This window comes from Lupinus angustifolius, chromosome LG04 (assembly GCF_001865875.1).
Source record: "Lupinus angustifolius cultivar Tanjil chromosome LG04, LupAngTanjil_v1.0, whole genome shotgun sequence".
Classification (NCBI taxonomy): Eukaryota; Viridiplantae; Streptophyta; class Magnoliopsida; order Fabales; family Fabaceae; genus Lupinus; species Lupinus angustifolius.
In genome coordinates, this window is record NC_032012.1 from 1588882 (window position 1) to 1610838 (window position 21957).

General features: G+C 30.3%; 1 protein-coding gene across 1 annotated transcript; it reads left to right on the forward strand.

Annotated features, from left to right (window-relative positions):
* LOC109344783 lies at positions 7509-15097 on the forward strand. The gene is made up of 4 exons (XM_019583531.1): positions 7509-7955; positions 11902-11976; positions 12489-12629; positions 14512-15097. Exons 1-4 carry the CDS (start codon positions 7668-7670, stop codon positions 14812-14814), a joined length of 807 nt encoding a protein of 268 aa, XP_019439076.1. The 5' UTR covers positions 7509-7667; the 3' UTR covers positions 14815-15097.

Consider the following 21957-nt stretch of genomic DNA (forward strand, 5'->3'; position numbering starts at 1 on the left):
AATCAGATTTTCCCTAGGCAATAATGACAAAATCTTCTAGGGTGGCTAATGATGCTTAGGAGATATGGTGAAAGTGATGCGAGATTTGCTTTATGGAAGTCAACTCTCACATCCCAATGCAAAATGATCACCTTGTGGATACGTGCAATAAACATGTCAGAGTATTATCGGCCAATACTCGATCGGGTATTTTAAATCGCCCGATCCTAATATCCGATTAGAATTTCGGATTTCGGCATTCCGAGTGAAAAATATTTAGAAATTAGATATGAGTGTACTCAGAGTCTATATTGACTCAAAATTAAATTACGAATCTAACGGCGTGATTGGAATTCGATTCCGAGTTACGGAACTCAAAATGACACTTTTTGAGCCGTACCGGGCGGATTCGGCCCTGACAGTGGTCCAAAACCGACTGTCTCAGAAAATTACCAAAATTTACCACAAAATCGGAAATAAAATTTCAAGAATAAAACTCAACTAGAGTTTTGTCTAATTCCTTACCGAACATTCCCAGAAATTCATTTTCGAATATATAATTAATGAAAATATTAGTAAAATCTTATAATTCAAAATCGTAAAATTCGCGGTGTTACAGAAATCTTGGTGAAACAGTCACCAATCCAATCATTTTCTTCCATGTTCATGAGTTCATATTGTCTCCTAAGGGTTTGAAGTTTTACCTTCTTTATCTTATCTCCACTAGCATGGCTTCGAATTAAGATATCACATGTTTCCTTTGCATTGTTAGCATTCTGAATCTTCTCAAAGTGCACATCATCTACACACTGATGAATAAAAAACAATGCTTTATTGTCCTTCTTCTTGGCATCTTTGAATGTAGTTCTTTGCAATTCAATGGCATCAAGATTCAGTGGAAGAACTCCATCCTCTACAACCTCACTCACTTCTTGGAAGCAAAACAATACCTTCATTTGTGTTCTCCATCTATCTCAATTCTTGCCTGTTAGAATAGGGAGCCCCATTGATGGGAGATTGCTACCATTGCCAACTATTTTCTGTCTTGATGAATCTGTCTTTGCTCTTTTTCTCATATTAAGACTCCACCAAGGGATTGCAGCAATTGATCAACCTTTCTTCTTGCACCAATTCGCCTTTCGAGTGATTTTGAGATTGCTCTTTCACCCTTTCTTCTTGATCTGTGATTCGCTCCTTCCTTCTTCCTCTTTTTTTTGTGTCAACAGGTCTCTCTTCTTTGCTTAGCTCGTGATATCAGTTTGTTAGAACTTAGAAGAGATGAGAAGAAAACATGATTTAATGAGAAAGAGAGGAGATTATGTAGAGAAATGAAAACAAAGGTAAGTGTATGGAGAAAGTGTGTAACTTCTTATTATTTAAACAAAGATACATTACCTTCTATTTATAGTATGGAGTTTCAACTTCCAACTAATTCCTAATCAACTAATTTATATATTTGGTAAATCCTAACAACTTTACCTACTTTCTTTCCTATACTTGAATTACACTCTTCTACTTTAACAAAAAAACAATTTATATCACACAAAAAGACCCAATTTTATTTATAACAATAATACCTACACGTATAATTATTTTTAAAAATATCAGATTTTAGGGAAAATTGAAGAAAATGTCTAAAATTTGTTCAATATTTATCTATTAGTTAAAATATTACATTGACAATAATTTTTAAGTCATATCTAGATATGATTCAATTATCTTAATTGGGCAATATGTTAATCTTATAAATAAAATTTTATTAGTTGTATTTTGGTAATTTTAATATGATTCATTTAAACAATTTATAAGTCCTGTAAATATAAAATAGTGTACACAATGCAAATTACTTATGGAAAACAGAGAAAAGGAAGAAAAACAAGGCTCTTCAAAAATAATTTTATAAGATTGAATTTTGTTATTTTAGTATTCATATTTTCTACCATACCAGCTTAATTCAAGAAAGCAACACCATTTAATTCTTACTCCAATATATTTTATAATCTACATATAATTATAATTAGACTGACTTTATTGTTTCACACTTATTTTTAATTATGTCAAGTATGGATATATGGAAATGCAGATTTATCATTTTCTTGTTGTTGAACGTACAGGATATTTTTTTAACAATATGTCAACTTCATTAATATCACCCGGATAAGTCATACTCGTTTTATTTTTTAATATATTTTTAAGGATAAAAATATAATTTTAGTATAAATTAAAAAATATAAATATTATTATCTTTTAATTTTCTATATATTTTCAGATAATCCTACACATCTCTCCATTATTATTTTGAGGTGATAGCCTGTATGGATGATACTTTCAGAGAGGATTGTGAACTTTTGACTCCATTGAATAAATATCATTTATAATTTGACCACCATGATTGATTGGACAGTACACACCATATTTTGCCAATACTTCTTCAAAGATCGAATCCTTTTACTGTACATATGGTAAAAAGGAAACTGTGGGTATTATATTTCTTTTCTATTTTTAAGACTAAAGTTATTTCAATATTATTTTAGTTAGAATAATAAAATATATTTAATTTAAATCAATAAATAAGATAAATAATTGAGATTACTATAGTTCATTAATAACATGCAAGAATGATTTTCCTTATCTACTCTAAATAATCATTACAATTACAATAGTACTCAATAAGGTTGTTACTATTTAGTTTTGATCTAGTTTCAGATACACGGTTTCCATTTACAAACGCAACTAGTCTTTTCTCTAGTGAATTTTCTGAGAAAATCTTGATACAACTAAAATACTCAATTCAATAATTACGATAAACCATACGAAAAAAAATATTAATTGTTTTTACAAAAGTTAAAGTTTATGCAATTTTCTAAGGTGTTACTCACAACACAGTGACACACGTTCACGAAATCCACTGAGTAAATTTTCATGAGAAAACTATAATCATCATATTTTAAAGAATTGGACAAATTAATTTTGTGTATTTAACATGTGCCCTGAGACCTATGTTAGAAAGTCCATTTTTTTATAAACAGTTTTAACATTTGCTCGCAAAAAGAAAATTGTGTTTTATAAACTTCATTTATTTATAAAAGAACACTAATGTTAAATAATTATATAATTAATAGTTTTGAAACCAACAACTTTTTATTTCACTCTCTATCAATTATTTATTTATCAAATTAGTTTTTCGTTAATTAATGATTAAAATAATCCCAAATATATAACAAGGGTCGATTGGATATAAAAAATAAACACTTTATGGAAAACATTAAAGTATGATTTTGAAACAAAGAAACTTTTAATTTTATTATCAGTCAATTATTGATTTATCAAATTGGTTTTTTTGTTAAATAATGATTAAACCTCACCCTATTTGGATAAAGAATTAATTCCTCTGTAGCTCTCATGAAAATAACTATCAAAATAAATAAGGGTGCAATTAATTATTATCAAGTTTTTCTAAGATGTTTGTATGGTCATATGTTTAATCATTTAAAGAAGTATTTACTGGAAGCGAGAAATCTATCTCATCAATTTTATTTCTTCTAAAAAAGAATTGTTAAAAAATATTCCTGGTTAATATAATAAAGGTATAGCTACACAACAAATTTTACTAGCCATAATAAGTTTGATATATTACATAATCCACTAGTTTTGATTTTTTGGTTAATATTATGAAAATGATTAAATATACTCATATTTTTTTGATATAGTGAAAATTTTATTATAATAGTAACAAATTATATAGAGAAAACAAATGTATAACAATCTTACAGAAAACAATCTTCAGAAAAAGAGATGGAAGAGTTAATCTTATCCAACTAAGCAATATAGTTCTAACAGTAACAATTCAAACACAAGATCAGAATAGAACACTATTCAAACAAAGATATGCATGTGCTTTTAAGTCTACTTTTCATCCATAACCACTACCTGAATTTTATCTTATATACTAATTCTTGCATACACATTTTATTGTTGTTAAAGATTATGTTATTATTACAATTTCAAAGAGGCCAAATCCAGTCATCCAAAAAACAAAGCAAACATCATTCATTAGTCGACCCTTAACTGGAACAAAATGTTGTAGAAAGTCGATCTTTCCAAAAAGGGCTAACACCATCGTAAGCCCCCAACCAGCTATAAAGAAGTTGTCAAATATGATAAGAGAACTAACAAGAAAATAAAAGATGATCCATAGTTTCTAGATGATTCATAGTTTCTGGTTAATCTTGACATAACACACGTAAGCTCGTTCCCATTGATATTGTCACCCATTTTGACTAAGTTCCACTTCTATGGAATCCTATTCAAGATAGTCTATCAAGCAAGCACACAAATCTTCAAAGGACTCAAATATTTTCAAACCTCATTGCACAAGTGACAATCCTCTCATCTAAACTCATCCTTCTACCAAATCAATTTGTAAGCTGACTTGACCGAATAATAATTAGATGCCTCATAAATCCATATCCACTTACCTTCAGCATCCTACTTAAACTTACTTATACTTAGAAGCTTCATAATATTCTCAATCAAATATTTTTCAATCAAACGACACTCTCCTCCAAGATAACCATCATGTCCACAACCCATCTCTCCAAAAACCTAAATGTCTAATTGTAGTCCTTTTAGCTAAACTCAAATTATAAAGTGGCTCAAAAAAATCCTTCAGGGCCTTCCTCCATCCAAAATCCTCCCTTAAATATCATCATATGAATAAGTATTTGCTGAAACAACAAAAATCACCTTCCCATCATATTATTAATTTTTTATTAATAATAAGTTTAGATAACTCCTTTGTTGAACTTTCTAGAGAAAAAGAATTAAAAAAATTATAGAATGACTCAAAAAATATAGTTACCCTAAATATTAAGCCGGTAGCAATTAATCATCGTAAACATTCAAAATTTTATTCAACTACTCTAATTTTGTAATTATCCTTCACTCCAGCTCAATGAGGTGACTAATTAAATATTACAGTGCATATATATAAATATGGGGACTATGAATCAGTATAACAAATAGATCTGATAGCATTATAAGTTTTTACTACTATATCCCACTCCAAATATAATTCATAGTACTTATTAGTTCTAACACGTTAAAACACTACTGGTTATCGATCAAGGTACTGATATAGTGATACATTGATTTAACCGGTAGTTCAATAATTAAACCATATGTCGATTAAATCAGATATATCTGCTTATATTTATATATATATATATATATATATATATATAACATATAACAAAAAAAATTCAAATAGGTAGATACTCAAATTTATAATTCATATTCATAATCTACTCAAAATTCACATAAACAACTAACTGTAAGTCTTTAACAAATTCAAAGTCTAAATTATAAAACATATATCAATCTAAAAGTATCACTTAACAACCGCAAAATATAAATAAATGACACAAGTTCACAACTCACTCTACAAAACAAATAAATTTGGAGTTTTAGTATTAAACACCAATGAGTCAAAGTTGTCCCATATCGATATTATATTTTTGCACAAAATCCTATATTCAGAAAGTACTCTTAGATTACACAAATGTCACGGAGATTACATACACGAATGTTATGAACTAAAATGTGCAATCTAAGTATATCTTGGAAGCATGTGCCTTGGAGTGTTGAAGACAAGTTGGACAGATGGGTCACCTTATAATGAGTTTTTAAGTGTTGAAGTTTTAAAAAAAATATGTGTATAAATCGGTCATTTTAGTCAAATATCGGCCGGTTCACCAGTTTTGACTAATTTTAATACTTAGCTGGTTCAACATCTATACCGTACTGGTTAGAGGTCTGATTCACCAATTTTCCTGTCGAACGGCCGGTACTGTACATTATTTACATTATTGGTTCTATCACTGCCTGAACAATAGGAAAACACGTTTTAAATTACATATAAAAATATCTAAATTGCTTAAAATATTCTCCTCTAGTTTTAGAATTTTTTATGAACTAATGTTACGTTATCAACTAAGTTAAATTGGAAGAACTATAAATGACTAATTACAGAAGCCAAGCTTAATTAAGAGAGCTTTTATGACTTTTGCCCTTATAAAAAATTATCCTAAATGTTTACAGGAGTCATGTTTTAAAAGAATCGCTTTGGAAGATAAGAAAGACATATTAATAAATGTTGTTATAATTCAAGAAAATAATATGTAGTTTCATATTTTAGTATTATCGATATTGTTTAAAAATAATCATTCACTACTCCTTTGAAATTATAAATTTGTATATATTTTGAAACAAATTTTTATCTAAGTGAACGTTTATTTTGAAACGGATGGAGTAAAATTGTTTTAAATTATTAATTGTTCCTTTAATTACCACCTTTTCAGAATTTTGAGTCCACTAATAATTTGTTCTTATGCAAAATATTCTTGTTAATTTAGTGAAAAGAGAATAACTACAAATAATTATTAATAGGCTAATAGGTTAGACTTAATCTTTGAATTAATTTTAAACATGTAAACTAATCAAACTCATATCCCTGTATATAATATAGATTCGACCTGTTTAAGACAAAGTCTGATATGTCATAATCTATTTCCACACTTAGATATAATGAGTAAATGAGATACTTGAATGAGTCTTATGTATTATAAAGCAATGTGAAAAATATAAAAATAATGACGCTTTAAAACCAAATGTGTTAATATTTTACAACCTTGAATTAACAAAAGTTAGCGATTAAAAGTCATGACACTAAAAATTATTGAAGCCTAACAACTAATACAGTTTAAACACTAACAGAATTGTGTACTATTTTTCTAAAATAATATGCATGAACATAATGAATGGAGTAAAAATATTTTAGTGTAACACTTTAAATGGATGAGATAATTAACATTCCAAATTGTTCATCATCCTAATCTTTAGCCGATCATATTTTAACTTCCGTATTTATTTTATAAAATTATGACGGATGAATTAGAAAAAAGTGAATAAGAAAGTAATTATTTAGTGAACCTAACTAGTTAAATTGTATTCAACTCAAGTTCGATTCATTTATTTAATAAGTTCAATTTCTAGCTCAAGTTTAATTTATTTGGTAAATAAATTAAGTTTATCAAACTAAATAATGAGTCGAGTTTCAAATAAATAACGAGTTGGATCGGTTTATTATCAAATCGAAGTAGAGTGTGAATAATGTCTTTATAAATTAAAATAAAAAAGGAAAAGACAAGAAGAAGAGTGTGAGAACATTTGGTCAAAAGTGAAGGTGGGAGGCCTTAATAAATGAAGATGTCATAGTGGAGTAGTGCTCAGATAAGTGAGGGCAAAAATTGTTAGTATGCACAGACAGTACACATTGGTGGGCTGTCTTCCCGCCATTAACACCACTCTCCTCTCTCCACCACACCACTCATTTCTCTCTCTCTCTCTGAGGTCTATAATTTTATCATTATTTCTTTTTTGCCAATTTTATTTGGGTACAAGAGTTCTTGTCTTCATTTCTCTCTAGAATACTCTCATTCCTATAAATAGACAGAATAATAGAGAGGTGAATATAAACTTTAGGGTTAAATAAATAATAAAAATTAACAAGGTAAATCAACATGAAGCAGTTGACAAATAGCACCAAGTCATATTAAATACCCAAACCTTAGATACCAAGCAAGAGAGTAACTAGTAAGAGAGTGTGTATATACTATATACTATATAGTATGTTTAGCTATAAGGTTGGAAGTAGAAGAAGAGAGAAAAAGAGAGAAGAAGAAGAAGAAATGATGATAGAAAATAGTTATAATAATAATGATAATGATAATTCAGTAAGAGGAGACATGAATGTGAAACCTGCATGGCTAGAGAGACTGGTGGCTGAGACATTCTTTGGTGGGTGTGGGGTCCATTTGAATCAAAGGAAGAACGAGAAGAACGTCTTTTGTTTGCACTGTTGCCTTAGCATCTGCCCTCACTGCTTCCCTTCACACCGCTCTCACCCTCTCCTCCAGGTACTATATGTATATTTTTATCAATTTTTATTTTGTTGGGTTCTTTTAATGCAAAAAGCTCTCTTTTTTATGGTTTCTTTTATGCCTTACACATTGTTTCAACTTTAATTCTTAAAAGGGTATTTGAAAAATCACATGATGATGATGATGATGGTGTTTAATTTCAAAAGTTGACTCTTTTTTTTTATGTCTGGGAGCTTTATCTCTTTTAATTGTTTGATGGGTATCTTGAAATTGTTGAACTTTTCATCTATAATTTCCCTTAATTGGTGTGTTATTGTTTGTTCTCTTTTGAAAGCTTTGAAAGCTGAATTCAGATAGAGCTATGAACTGGATCTATCTCTATGGATTTTCTCAAAATTCTCTCTTTTTCAATATCACTCTCTTACTAGTACCTTCATTGATTATATTTCTCTCTCACATGCAACTTTGGAGGATGTGTGGCACTTTGGCAGCTTCAATTTTCTTTCTATTGAACCATAACCTTCTCTTTTCTGATGAATCTTAATGCAATTCCCATATAAAATGGTCATTCAGATGGTGTCTTCTTCAATGATTTTCAGATGGTGTCTTCTTCAATGATTTTCAGATAGTTGTAATTAATCCGTGAAAAATAAAGAAAAAACAATATCAGGCTTAAATTTCCTTTTCTTCAAACGAGATGAGGATGAACTCATAAAACTTAACTTGGAATTCTTGGGGTTTATTTCAGTTCATTCTTTTCCATTTTTTTTCTTGTGCATCACTGTTTTGTCACTCGATCTTAATTAAGAAAATATAGTTTAAATATTTAATAGATTAATAGTTTTCTTAATCAACATAAATGAGTGGGGCATATATTATAGGACGACATATATCTTATCTGGTGATTGACGATACAACTCAATTCGGTGTGATGAACTCTGAAGTGTCAATTGATCTAAATATATTACTTAACAATGAAAGATGATAGATTTTTTGAGGAAAAAAAATATTATTTATAAATCTTTATATTAATTGTACATACATAATACACTTTTTGTTTTTGCAAACAAAAAAATTGTCACATAGGCATGATTCTTTTTGCTATACACTTTTCCCTATTTTTGTAGTAATATTTTATTGTTTTCCCCTTGACCCTAATGTTTTTTTGTTTTCTAAAATTAAAGAAGCACTTCTAGTTGAGAATTGTCTAATTGTATTTGGTGGTATTTCCCTGTATCTATGTTTTATGCATATTTATATATAGTTTCCTGAAGGGTTCACCATGTCTTCTTTGATTCCTACTTTTTGGTTTTGGTTTCTTACCCATTAATGGAAGATCTCTTTTTTATCCATTTCTCCCTGCAAAGGTTTCTCAGCTGTTCCTTTCATTGAAAGCGAAAGTTTGACCCACTACTTACCAAATTCATGTTGTGTTTTTTTAATTAAATTATTTGCACAAGAATCCACAACTTCTTCTAAATTATTCTTTACTTCTCACTTCATTTAATTTTTTTTGTCTTTCTCTTGAATTAATGGAAGGTTTACAGCTAGAAGTTAGGTTGCCTAACTGTTCATATAATGATTTAGAATTTAATTCTGTAAACATTCTTAGATACGGTACTGATTGCACATTTCTAAGGTTGAGATGGTTGGTGCTTTTAATTGTTGATTGACACTTAGTAAACCAATTATAATTATATAGTAAAATAAGTTGTTTTGTTATGTTTATGATAAAAACAAGTGATTTTAGACTCTATTACACAATTGGTTGATTTAATTTCCGCATGTTTTTTTTCTTTCTAAAATCAAAAGCTATTTATGTTTGGTTATAGGCAATCCAGTAAATATTCATTTTAGTTTATTATGTTTTTTTACCTTAACAATTTAGTCTCTCAAAAATTAAAAAAAATCAAAATAGTCAATGTGGGTCAATTTAGTCTCTATCAAGTGTTATAAAACATATTTAAAATGATTAATTTGACTCACATTTGAAATTTTTGGGACCATCTTAGTTTTTTTCTTAATTTTTGAGGGACCAAATTGGTAAGGGTAAAAAACATGAGGGAGCGAAATGAGTATTTATTCTTAATTTTTTGATCTAACCTATGTGTTATGTTACTATAAGTGATTTTTTTTTTCTAATAGATTAATATGAATTGTGACTTGTGAGTAAGCAATTTGAAGAGCGGATAATATAAACCTTATTAAGGTGCACACCATCTCAAACTACACTAAAGTCATAGGAAATTTGTTATGAAAAATCGATTGCTCCATAGTGATGCCTTGTTTTTATGTCTTTAGAAAATGTTCTATGAAGTAGTATGAAAGATTCACATATAAATTATTATTGAAAAATGTTAACGATTCTGGTTAGGAACTCTACATAGAAATTTTACATCGGAATGCCTAGGCTCGCTATTGGTTAATATTTTCCTTTAAAATTTGTGATTTTCAATATTATGTTTCCGTTCTTTAATTCTTTTACTTCCAAGTTTCTTATTTTTTTAAGTACTTTCTACCACATAATTAAATATTTACTATTAACTTCTCTTCCAATTTTTTCTTAACTTTTCAATGTAAAATATGCAAAATTTGATGAAACTATTCTCTCCATTACCACACCTTCTTTTAATAATTGTTTTCTTAATACTTTCTATTCCAATTTTTTTTCCTCCACGGATTAGAATTGAATTTATGATAAGAAAATAATTATGAAATTTTTATAGAGATATCATATTCATATTATAATCGATTTTTTATTATTTATTCACTTTTTAAACTATATAATAATCTTATACAAGTAAAAATATAAGGAGTCTTAACTTGAGAGCATACAAATATCTATTATCCCCAAGCACATCCTCAAGTTTGTTTTGAACCAAATAAAATAAAGTAAGAAAAAAAAAGTTAAAAATATTTAATTTTTAATTAATATAACATATGTGGGACCTCCTAAGCCTAGCAGAGCTTCAGCTATCAAAAGCTCGAGCTGATTGAAGACTACTCACTCATTATTCTAGAGTGAAATTTGTACACTATTGTGAAATGCGCACATTTATTTAAAACTCGTTTACCACTTAATCTCATCGGCACTATTCAAGTTTCAAAGCTTGTTTGTAATGTTACATTTCATAAATGGTCAAACGTTTCTCTGACCAAAGCTACCCTTTAGTTTCTTCTAGCAAAAGTTTATTGGGAAGCCACATTTTCTCGTTTTTCATGACAACAATTTAAGCCAAACTAACCCTGGTGGATATGCATATAAGTTTTTTTAAGATTATGATTTTCCAAACAAGTATTATAGTAGGAATAGTGTATTAGTGTATATGATAATTAGAGTGAAGCTAGGAATAACTTTTAGATTTGATAAATTGTTATGAAAAATGCTCATCTTACACTTTTCTAAAAGGTGCAAGTTGTTGTAGAAATGAGAAATATAGGAAGAGGAGAGATGGACAACGGTGGATGTAATAATATGATAGAAAGAAAGATTTAAGATTTATTGTTTTGTTTCAAAACTAATATATATACCAACTAATTAATACTAAATTTACAAAGATATAGAATGGAAAGTATGGAAGGAATGTAGTTTTAGTTTTTAGGTACACATCCAGTCCTTTATGTTATTCCATGTGCTAAGAGATATGATTAGTCAGAAAAATATTTAATAATTATAATTTTCACTTAAATAATTTTTTCAACCGATCAGAAATAGTAGTACATGGAGTGGTATAAGAAATGGGACACAAGATTTGCTCCCCGTTTTGTTACAATGGAAAGTATGGAAGAAGTAATTTAAAAGGGTAAAAACCCTTTTAGGTTTTCCCAATGTGAATTGTTAAGAAATTCTTAGAAAATAAGAAATATTAAATAAATGTGAAAATAAAAGTTTTCTGGTCCTTTTACTCCTAACTTCATTTCCATATTTGTATCATCTGTATGTATGAATAACCAACAATGAGAGTTTTGCAATATGTCACAGGTGCGAAGGTATGTTTACCAGAACGTGGTTCGGTTGGATGATTTGGAAAAGCTCATCAATTGTTCCAATATTCAGGTCTGACAAAACTCTAGCAACATTAGAATGGTATATTGTAATATCTATACATTAGTATAAAGATTTATACATAATCATTATATCATCTATTATTTATTTATAACTTTAAATTAGTGATGATAAAACATGAAGAATTTAATATGTGTATAATGATAGTGTAACTGTTTTTACATTATCAATACATCATTCACTATATTATATATATATTAAACTCAAAAATGAATAGTGTAGTGAAAGTGTATAAAACTCATAGATTGACACTAAATATGTTTTGAGAAAAATATATACAATGACAATGTATGAATTTAATAAACTGTTAATAACACATTCTTATTTAATTATTATTCTTTAAAAAAATTATTCAAATGATATAATGATTTTCTATAAATTTTTCATTATTGGTGCATAGACTATAATTTTCTCATTATGATATACATGAAATGAAATGTTATGATTTATAAAAGAGTTAACATACAGTATTAAGTTTATTCGGTATTTGTATTGGATTGCAGCCCTATACCATAAACAGTGCAAAAGTGATATTCTTAAATCAGAGGCCACAATCAAAGTCATGCAAAGGTGCTGCCAATGCTTGTTACACTTGTGACAGGATTCTTCAGGACCCATTTCACTTCTGTTCTCTCTCATGCAAGGTTTTGTCTCCTTTCTCATTCTCTTTTTTAGTTTTGGTCCTTAATATTCTCAACCAAATTACTGCTCAATTAAGATCTAAGTTATACTTTTGCTAACAAGAGGGGAAATATTGAATTTTCTGTTTTAAACCTTCTATTTTTTATAGACAAATGTTAATATGTGTAGTAGGTGAAAATCAAATCATTAACTTTCTTATTACTCAATTCCTTAAACATTTCCATATAACTATGTATCACCTCACTGCCCTCTGAAAATGAAAGTGTTCTACTTCATGTGTTAATTTATGTGCCAAAGCGAAAACAAATTAAACTTAATAGATAATTTAAAAAATATATTTTATCTGTCAATCATATTTGATTTTTTTATTGATAAAAAAAGTTTATTTTATTATGGTACCACACGAATTAGGGTTCTATAGATACGCAGAAATGCAACTACAGAAGATTAGAGGATCAATCATTTTTGTTTGATACATGGAGGAGCATATGAAATGTAATATCTGGTTCTTTTGGTTCATTTTTCATACCAAATTTCTCTCTAAATTATTATAAATTTATTACTTTAATATTTAACGTTCATCTTGATATTGGAGAGTAAAATATGAATTAGAATTAAATGTAATTTTATATTCATAAATAATAAAATTTACATAAATAATTTACACTAAATTAAAGTAGAATAAGTAAAATAATAACCCATGTAAAACAAATAAAGATATATAAATACGACTATAATATTGTATATACGTGACAAGCTTTTAATGTTAAGTATATAAATTTTTGGTTGACCTATTTATATTAAGCTGCAATCAAGTAATTCATGACTAGGTCAATTCCACCACATTTAAAGTCTAAGAATAGGACTATTGATTAAGAAATAATTAAACTATATTAATGAGTTAAATGTACATATGAAACAGATTATAGAATTGTTAAAGTATGAGATATTAATATTTTATAATTATAATTTCTTACTTTACCTCTCAGTCATACTCGGGTTTTGTTCATTTTCGAAAACTTGTATCTCCTACATTTCACTAAAAATTACAACTTTTAATCGCAAATATTTTAAATGCTTATTACGTCTACTTTTGTAAACACTTTTAATGGTATCCACTTATGATATTTTAATGGCATAATTTAAAATAGTCCTTTCTATAAGGATATTTTATATTTTGAATGTTTTTTTTCTTATTTGCTCTTACTAGGCAATTTATTTTGGGTGCATCCTTAGTTTCTTACTAAGCAATTTTGCTATTTGTGTTTTATTGGTTATTCATTAATAATAAATTGGTAAAAGCTAATCTTATAGAACCATTTTTAAAATTAATAAAATGAACTATTATTATTGATACTTGCCTCCTAGGGGTGATTGCTCAATACATACATTATTATAGAGCTTATTTATTTTATAGTGTCCAAAAACTAAAATGACAACAATAAACCCTAAAGTTGGCCTGTTGGCCTGAAGTATGAGTAAAGACTTAATTTAATATTCAATTTCTTATCTCTACAAAATTTACTGCTTAAAAAACAATGTACCAAAAAAGTTATATCTTATTTGTTGAAAAAATAAGATCACTTATCAAATTCTCAAAATTATAAAAAATAAAATAAAATAAGACGTTAGTCTAGTTGTGTAAGGTTCTGTTAGTTTATCGGAAAGACCAAAAGATTAATGTTTTGATTATTAGGAGTTACGCTTCTTGAGGATAGTCATACACCCCAAAAAAGATTAGTAGTGAAGTGATATCTTTGATAGTATAAAAAAAGATTATCCGAATTTTTAATTACCTATGTCCAAATTAAATATAGATTAAATTAATCTTGTAGACCAAAATTAATTACAAGCTGATTACATTTTCTTCCGATGAATATACAGGTTGATTACATGGTGTACGAAGGTGAAAGCTTGTCCAGCATATTACATCGATTCGATGAATCTGACTTTTCCATTTCACAGTTCGAGGGTTTAAGGGTCGATTGCTCTGAAGTTATTGATGAAGATACCCAATTTGCCCCTACATCCTCATACTCCAACACTGAGGCCACCAGCAATTCCGTAATTTCATGTGAACCCAACAACATCACGAACAAGAACAAACCTAGTAGGTTCCTTCATGGGATTGTCCTTCCACTTGGAAGTAGAAGAAAGGGTGCTCCTCATAGGGCTCCTTTCTCTTAGATCAATCAATATTATAACTATGATTAATTATTATGAAGTTATGGTCAAATGAAAATTTGGGTTTCAATTATTATTTATGTTATATGAAAAAAGTTATGTGTAATATGTGCTTCCTTTGAAGATTTTAAGGGCATTATTGTTAGTATATGTAATAGAAAAATTGTGTGCATAACTAGATTTTCCTTTATGCATAACTAGATTTTAAGGTGGTTGTTTAAAGTTGAAACTTTATGCCACCAATTTTGTAATCGGGTGCAACGGAAATTTGGCATATGTGTTGTTTATGAAAGTACAATTGTTAAATGGTATTCATTACCTTTCATAATTTTCTTGATAAAACAAGAAAGAATGAGAAATGTTATTAAATTGAATGAATGATAATTTATAAGGAAAGTAAACTTTGTATATATGGAAACAAAACTTAACTAACTAAACTAACTCTAACAATAACTAGCCTAACATAATATCAACCTACATACTAAAATATAGTTCAAAATATGTTCAACATCCCCTCAAGCTGTAATGTATCGTGCATTCCAAGCTTGAAATGATTGTGTTCAACACAATGATATATTATAATACATCATCTTGCTGGTGAGCGAATCTTCGTCTCCCAATCTTAAAATTTGAATGTGAAGCAATAGTGAAGCTTAACCACCATGTGGCAGAAACAATTTCAATCAACGTTTAACCATCTTTTTGACAGAAGCAAACCAATCATAATGGATGAAAGAGAGAAAAAATGGACCATAATCTTGATCCTTATATGATATTTCAATGAAGAAAAATACACACTTTAATAATGTTATGTGTTTAACGAGAAATGTAAAGAAAATAGAGTAGTAAAGAAAAGAGATAATTGAAGATAAAATGATAAAAGAAAGATAAAAAGAGATAACAAAGAAATGCATTTGGCTATAGAAAATAGAAAAGGAGGCCAGAAACAAAATCTCCATTAACAATTTCCAAATCAGTTAGAAGAATTCTAGCAAAAAAAAAACGGTGATAGAGGATTTGAAAATGAGAGAAAATATTAATGGTAAGGACACAGAGGAGAATAAATTCTCCGTGAAAACCACTTAGGGGATGAATCATTATTCCACTCTGTTGTTGCTGGAAAAATCCATCACAGAAATCCTAGATAAAGATTGCCTAACTCCACCAAACCATGAAAGGCACGAGGTTAGAACAAAACCACAACAATTGGTGTAAGAACTTGATCAAGAACAACACAGCAAAAGAAGGTGCAACAAATCCTTCACTTTGAAGTGGTATTGCAAAGAGTTATAGTCTTGTCAAATAACTACTACCATGAGCCTCCTTCATTTATGGAATATAGGCATTTTCCATTTCAATGGACTCAAACATAAAACAAATGAAAGCATGCTTTGCAATAATTTTTATTTCTTGCGGCTTCAAGATGGAAGCAAGATGGAGAAAGAAAAGAATGAAATGGAGGAAAAGAAGAGTGGAAAACCATGAAAAGAATAATTATCGCTCTAATACCATGTGAAAATAGTAGGAGGCATGCATAATCTTCTTAATAAAACAAGAAAGAATGAGAAATGTTATTGAATTAAATGAATGATAGTTTACAAAGAAAGTAAACTTTATATACATGAAAACAAAGGTTAACTAACTAAAACTAACTCTAACAATAACTAATCTAATACAATATTAACCCATATACTAAAATATATTTCATAACTTAGGATCAGATTTATTTTCAATGAGATTGAGGGCATAGTAATTGAGTTGATCATAGTATCTTAAGATTAGTTAGTGAGTTAATATTGGTTTTATGTACTAATAAAGTGAGATATTTATTGACTAACAGTGTATAGATTTATACATATTATATTATCTACATTTTATTTGAATTACTTTTTTAAGAGTCAAAATAGTGATTAAATATAAAAGATAAATGATATAATAATAATATATCAAACTCATATATTGTCAATGCAAATATTTTTTGCAAAGATAATAATAAGCTATAGAAATGGAATTCAACTCGTCTCCAATACTAAAAAGTCTAATACTAGAAAGTTCAATACTAAAATATGAGAAAATAATTTTTTTAATTATAATTTTATTATTTTAAAATAACCTAAAATCATGAGTGATAAATATATTCTTTTATCACATGTAACAAATCTCATCCAATATTGTATTCTCAACTAACAATCCCCATTCATATAAAAGACACTTTTAATGAAAGCTTAAAAGAAAATTGGTACTACCCTAAACTCAAAAAATTAATTGAAATTCCACCCTGACCCATAATTCCACAAACTATAAATAAATTACATAACAGCAATCACGCTAGTTAGTTTTAAAGTTTTATTCATTATTACTCCATTTTTTTTATAACATTCTTAGTTTATGTATTATGTTATTAAATAAGAATCATGAGAGAAATAAGAACAATGAAAAGAGAATGAAAAATGTAGATGTTTTATTAGAATAAGATAGATTGTGAAACCAAAATAAGAATAAAAGCAATATTTATTATTATAAAGAAAAAGATAAATATTGTTCTTATTTTATACAGAATAATAATAAATTATAAAATAATATGTATCATCCAAATAATAATAAAATTTTCTTTCCGCATTGTGATTGATCTAATTGCTTTACTACTATTTCCCTGTTTACAGAGTTGACCTATAAATATTAGACTTGAAAGATTGAGGATCTTTATAGAATGGTTAAGAGATATTCTGATTTAACATTCGTTGGGACCTTTATGAATACCTCTAGGCTCTAACGATTTTATGAAGCTAAGTCTAATCTTATAATTCGATATATGGCCTATGACGAGAACAAAGTTGAAGCATATCCAAATGGGGACCCATTGAACTATCATTACTCTAACGAGGTACAGTATCGTATGCATGATAGTATCGTTAGAGTTAATACCAAATGCTTATAAATCACATCTTGTTAGGTCATACAACATGCTACATTCCTAGCCAACACACTAGACTAGACACATGCATGTCTTTGGTTGCATTTTTCAGACCTCCTCCTTCTATTATAATAATTTATCCTTGTTTCTCTCAAAACTTTTCACCGACCTTTTTATTCAGTATTATATAATATAGCAATTACATTACATACCACTTTTTATAGCTTGCTTTAGGTAATCACATTCGTATTTCATTCTCTTTTTAGTATTTTTATTAAGTAATAAAATAAAAAAAACACACAAATTTAACATAATGTATCTTTTGTGTATATATTATATTTGTTAAATAAACGTAGACATGGTAAACTATTCAATTTCACTAAGTTGTTATTTAATTACACCTCTGAACAAATGTTCTTGAAAATGTAAAATGTCAAGGATTGCATTAGCAATATCCTATGTTTTGATGAAGATAATGAGTTAGTTAAAGCTTGAAGATTCTCAACAATCAATATGCTGATGGCTCAAGTGGTGATTTATTAGACTTAGGTTATAATTCTTTATTATATTTTTAGAAGTCTAAAATGTTTGCCTTAGATATTGAGTCTAGGTTAGGTAAACCTAGGTGTGAGTCTCACAAGACTTAATAAAGTAACTAATCCACTAAAATGAGATATCATCTAGTTTATTATATGTTCATGCATATCATAAATGTTATATGTGCATATTAGACATAAAATAATTGCTAAAACATGAATAGGAGTTAAACATAACATATGAGTAGTTTGCCTTTTGAATCATGTGTTTAACATACTAGTTAATCGATTAACGTGGTGACTTAATCGATTAACTCATCTGCTTTCTGTTTTAATCATGTTACATTGGTTAATTGATTAACCCCATGGCTTAATTGATTAACGTGTCTATTTTCTGCTGTTTCAACTACATAATTGAAAAAACCATTTTTAGAGGCAAAATCTGTTTTGTATAAATTCTGGCAAATTGTAGAAATGACCAAGAGTGAAAAACACAAAGAAAAAGAATTGATCATAATTGTTAGAAACTATTAGAGAGTGTTGCATTAGGAGAAAAATTAGATCATACTAAGGCTTTAAGTTTCATATTCATCTTGCATGTTCTTTGAAAAGCTTTCTTGCATCATTCTTGTGTTTCTTGGAAAGAAAAAGAGATAGTTTTTTTATGACTGCATAATTTCAGAAACCTCATGCATGTATATTCATATTAAACTAGGAAGTCTTGTGAGTTTTTCCTTAGGTTTTTAGCCTTTGATCTTTATTGTAATATCCGAGTATTAAGTACTCATTCATAACTGAAAGCATTGTAATTCAAGGATTGGGAAAATCCTTGTTGCGGTTAGGTAAGGTGTTCTTCACAAAGACTTGGAGGTCTTGGTGTAACGCCCCGAAAAATACTTCTAAAAAACATTGCAGAAAAATGGGTATTTTTTTTGAATTGGTGATATAAAATTGTTTCCTTTTAAAAACCTTTCCTTTTCTGGGACATCACTTTAAGTAACTCGAATGCGGAAAATCAACTTATCGTTATCGAATGATAACTTAATCTGATTCACAATTTCTTGAATAATACGATGTATATAATCGATTAAGTCATAGTCAGTTCATACAGACTAGGTCAGCAAAGGCGGAAACTACATCGCCACTAACATATACAAAATCAAAAGAAACACAGCCCCCACCAAAAACAAAATAGGACATCGACTGGTCCACAAGCTGACTCAAAAGATTTCAGGAATGTTGGACCCCTCACTCGGGTCCTCCTCCTCTTCCGAGTCAGACACGAGGTCGATCACCTCCACCGAGCTCTCTATATTGACGAGCTCAACGACCTCGTCCTCCTCTTCCTCTTCCTCCACTTCATTATGCCATAAACCAGCGGCATAATTCGGAGGGGATGACATTCTCAACACAGGAGCCTTCCTGCAGGGACCTTTTCCAAGACCACTGCTTCTTTTGGCTCTACTGGATGACGGAACACCCAAACAATCTGGCCACGTCCTATAACCGTGGGAGGGAACAACGCCATCATTCCTGACTAGCGGGTATCGAACTCCAACCTCTGGAGACATCAACCTCTTTGGCGGCAAGGTGAAGGAAGTGTCAAGATAGGTGTCGGGTTGAGGGATCATCATCGATGACCCGTTGCACACCATGTGCAACGACAGACCGCAGAGGCCTGTGTAGGTATATATGTGCCCGTCACTAGTCCATTGTCCCATCGGGGACATCGTGAAGTGATAACCTCGAATGTGAGTGCTGTTGTTGGCCATCTGCATAGCAAATATATACAAAACGAGAACAATACAACAGAGAGAGTAAGACATCTAATTAACATAAATTCATTGACGGCTTACTCAGAATATCACACTCAGACATAAAATATATTTTAACATATAGTTCATCATTTATCATTGACATCATGAAGAAATACATAACTTACCATTTATTCCAACATTACCAATATATCAAGTAATATAGTCAACATTCTACTCATAACCATATCGCATGCATAAACGTAGGAATACACAATGCTTGTAACTCACATGTGGCAATTCACTTCCACAATGATAATGTATGCATGATATGTCATGATTATCCACCTTACACCAATATTCATCCAACATCTTAATCGGAAATAATCGAGAGTATAGGTCCTATACCAAGCCTCTTTGTACGCATCCAAAATTACATATCCTCGCAAGGAATTAAAAATAGATCGATCGGTTCCCTCAGGAACAGTCCTACCCGGACCTAGGTCGTACAAACGCTTTCTAGCATCTCTCTCATCGTTCTCGAATGCAATCCAGGGGTTGTCAGAGATTGCCTAGTTTGGCTTGTGAGAACTGTCCGATCCAACAGGGTACCTCCCCAGGAATACAAGGGACTCGTCTCACCCAGACTCTCCCTCAAGACAATGTTGGCGAATCACCGTCCAATCATACTTACATCACGGTGCTCTAAGTCGTCCCGTCCATTTCCTTGTCGGGAGATGGCTTAAGGATGGGCCGATCATGTGTTTGATTAATACATTTGCATTTGACTTTGACTAGGAATGCATTGCATTGTGACCATGAAGTAACCGTACATGCTCAAGGTAACATCTCATTCACTACAACCCATCACCGAATAATCTTGGACGGTCACATGACCAGGCCTCTTACGGCCGGTCGACCGTTGTTCCGTGATATCATGTATCCTTACTAGGGTACCCCCCTAGTCACGACCTCAAGTCAGATACTTGCCCAATGAGGCATAAACATAAGCAATGCTTTGGTGGAGTCATGCTTCTCTTATAAGCCATGATCTCATTCCACAACTTATATATCACAATACACCTTACCCGGGTTCATCGTATTGTTCACAATGTCATCTCATTTCAATCTTTCCACACTGTCCCTCGCCAAATCAGGGACTAGTCGCCCAAGCGACAATTCATCTTTAAATCTCAAATAAACTGGAGCCTTCCTCGCCCAGGCGAAGGTACTATCGCCCAAGCGAGGCCTCTCGTCGCTCAAGCGAGACATCTCTCGCTCAAGCGAGACATCTCTCGCCCAAGCGAGACATCTCTCGCCCAAGCGAGACATCTCTCGCCCAAGCGAGACATCTCTCGCCCAAGCGAGAGAGTTCCAGGGACTCATTAAAATCCTGCGCGTTCTCGCCCAAGCGAGCCCCTTCCTCGCCCAAGCGAGGCTTGCTCGCCCAAGCCAGATTCTGTCGCCCAAGCGAAAGAATCCCAGAACCATAACTTCCCCTCGCCCAAGCGAGACTGTGCTCACCCAGGCGAGAATTTCTCGCCCAAGCGACAGGGACTTGGACAGAATACCAATTTTGCCCTTTTCGACAACCGAAACCCATTTAAACATGGTTTTTCAAGTACCCGCACACAGAAAAGTTCCCAACAAGGTTCATATCCAGTATTCAACACATTTCATCAAAAATCATATATATTCAAAAGCATTCAAACATAAAAATCTTGGGTTTCTTAAAACTCAAGTTAACCCCACAACCTTTGAGATGGTTTAGGAGATCCGGGTGTCATATTCGGACACCACTATGTCACGATGTGTTCTCTCTCACATACATTATTCAATTCATTTCCTCAACCATCATATATCTTCACAAACATCCAAACATAAAAATATTGGGTTTCTTAAAACCCAAGTTAACTCCAAAACCTTTGAGATGGTTTAGGAG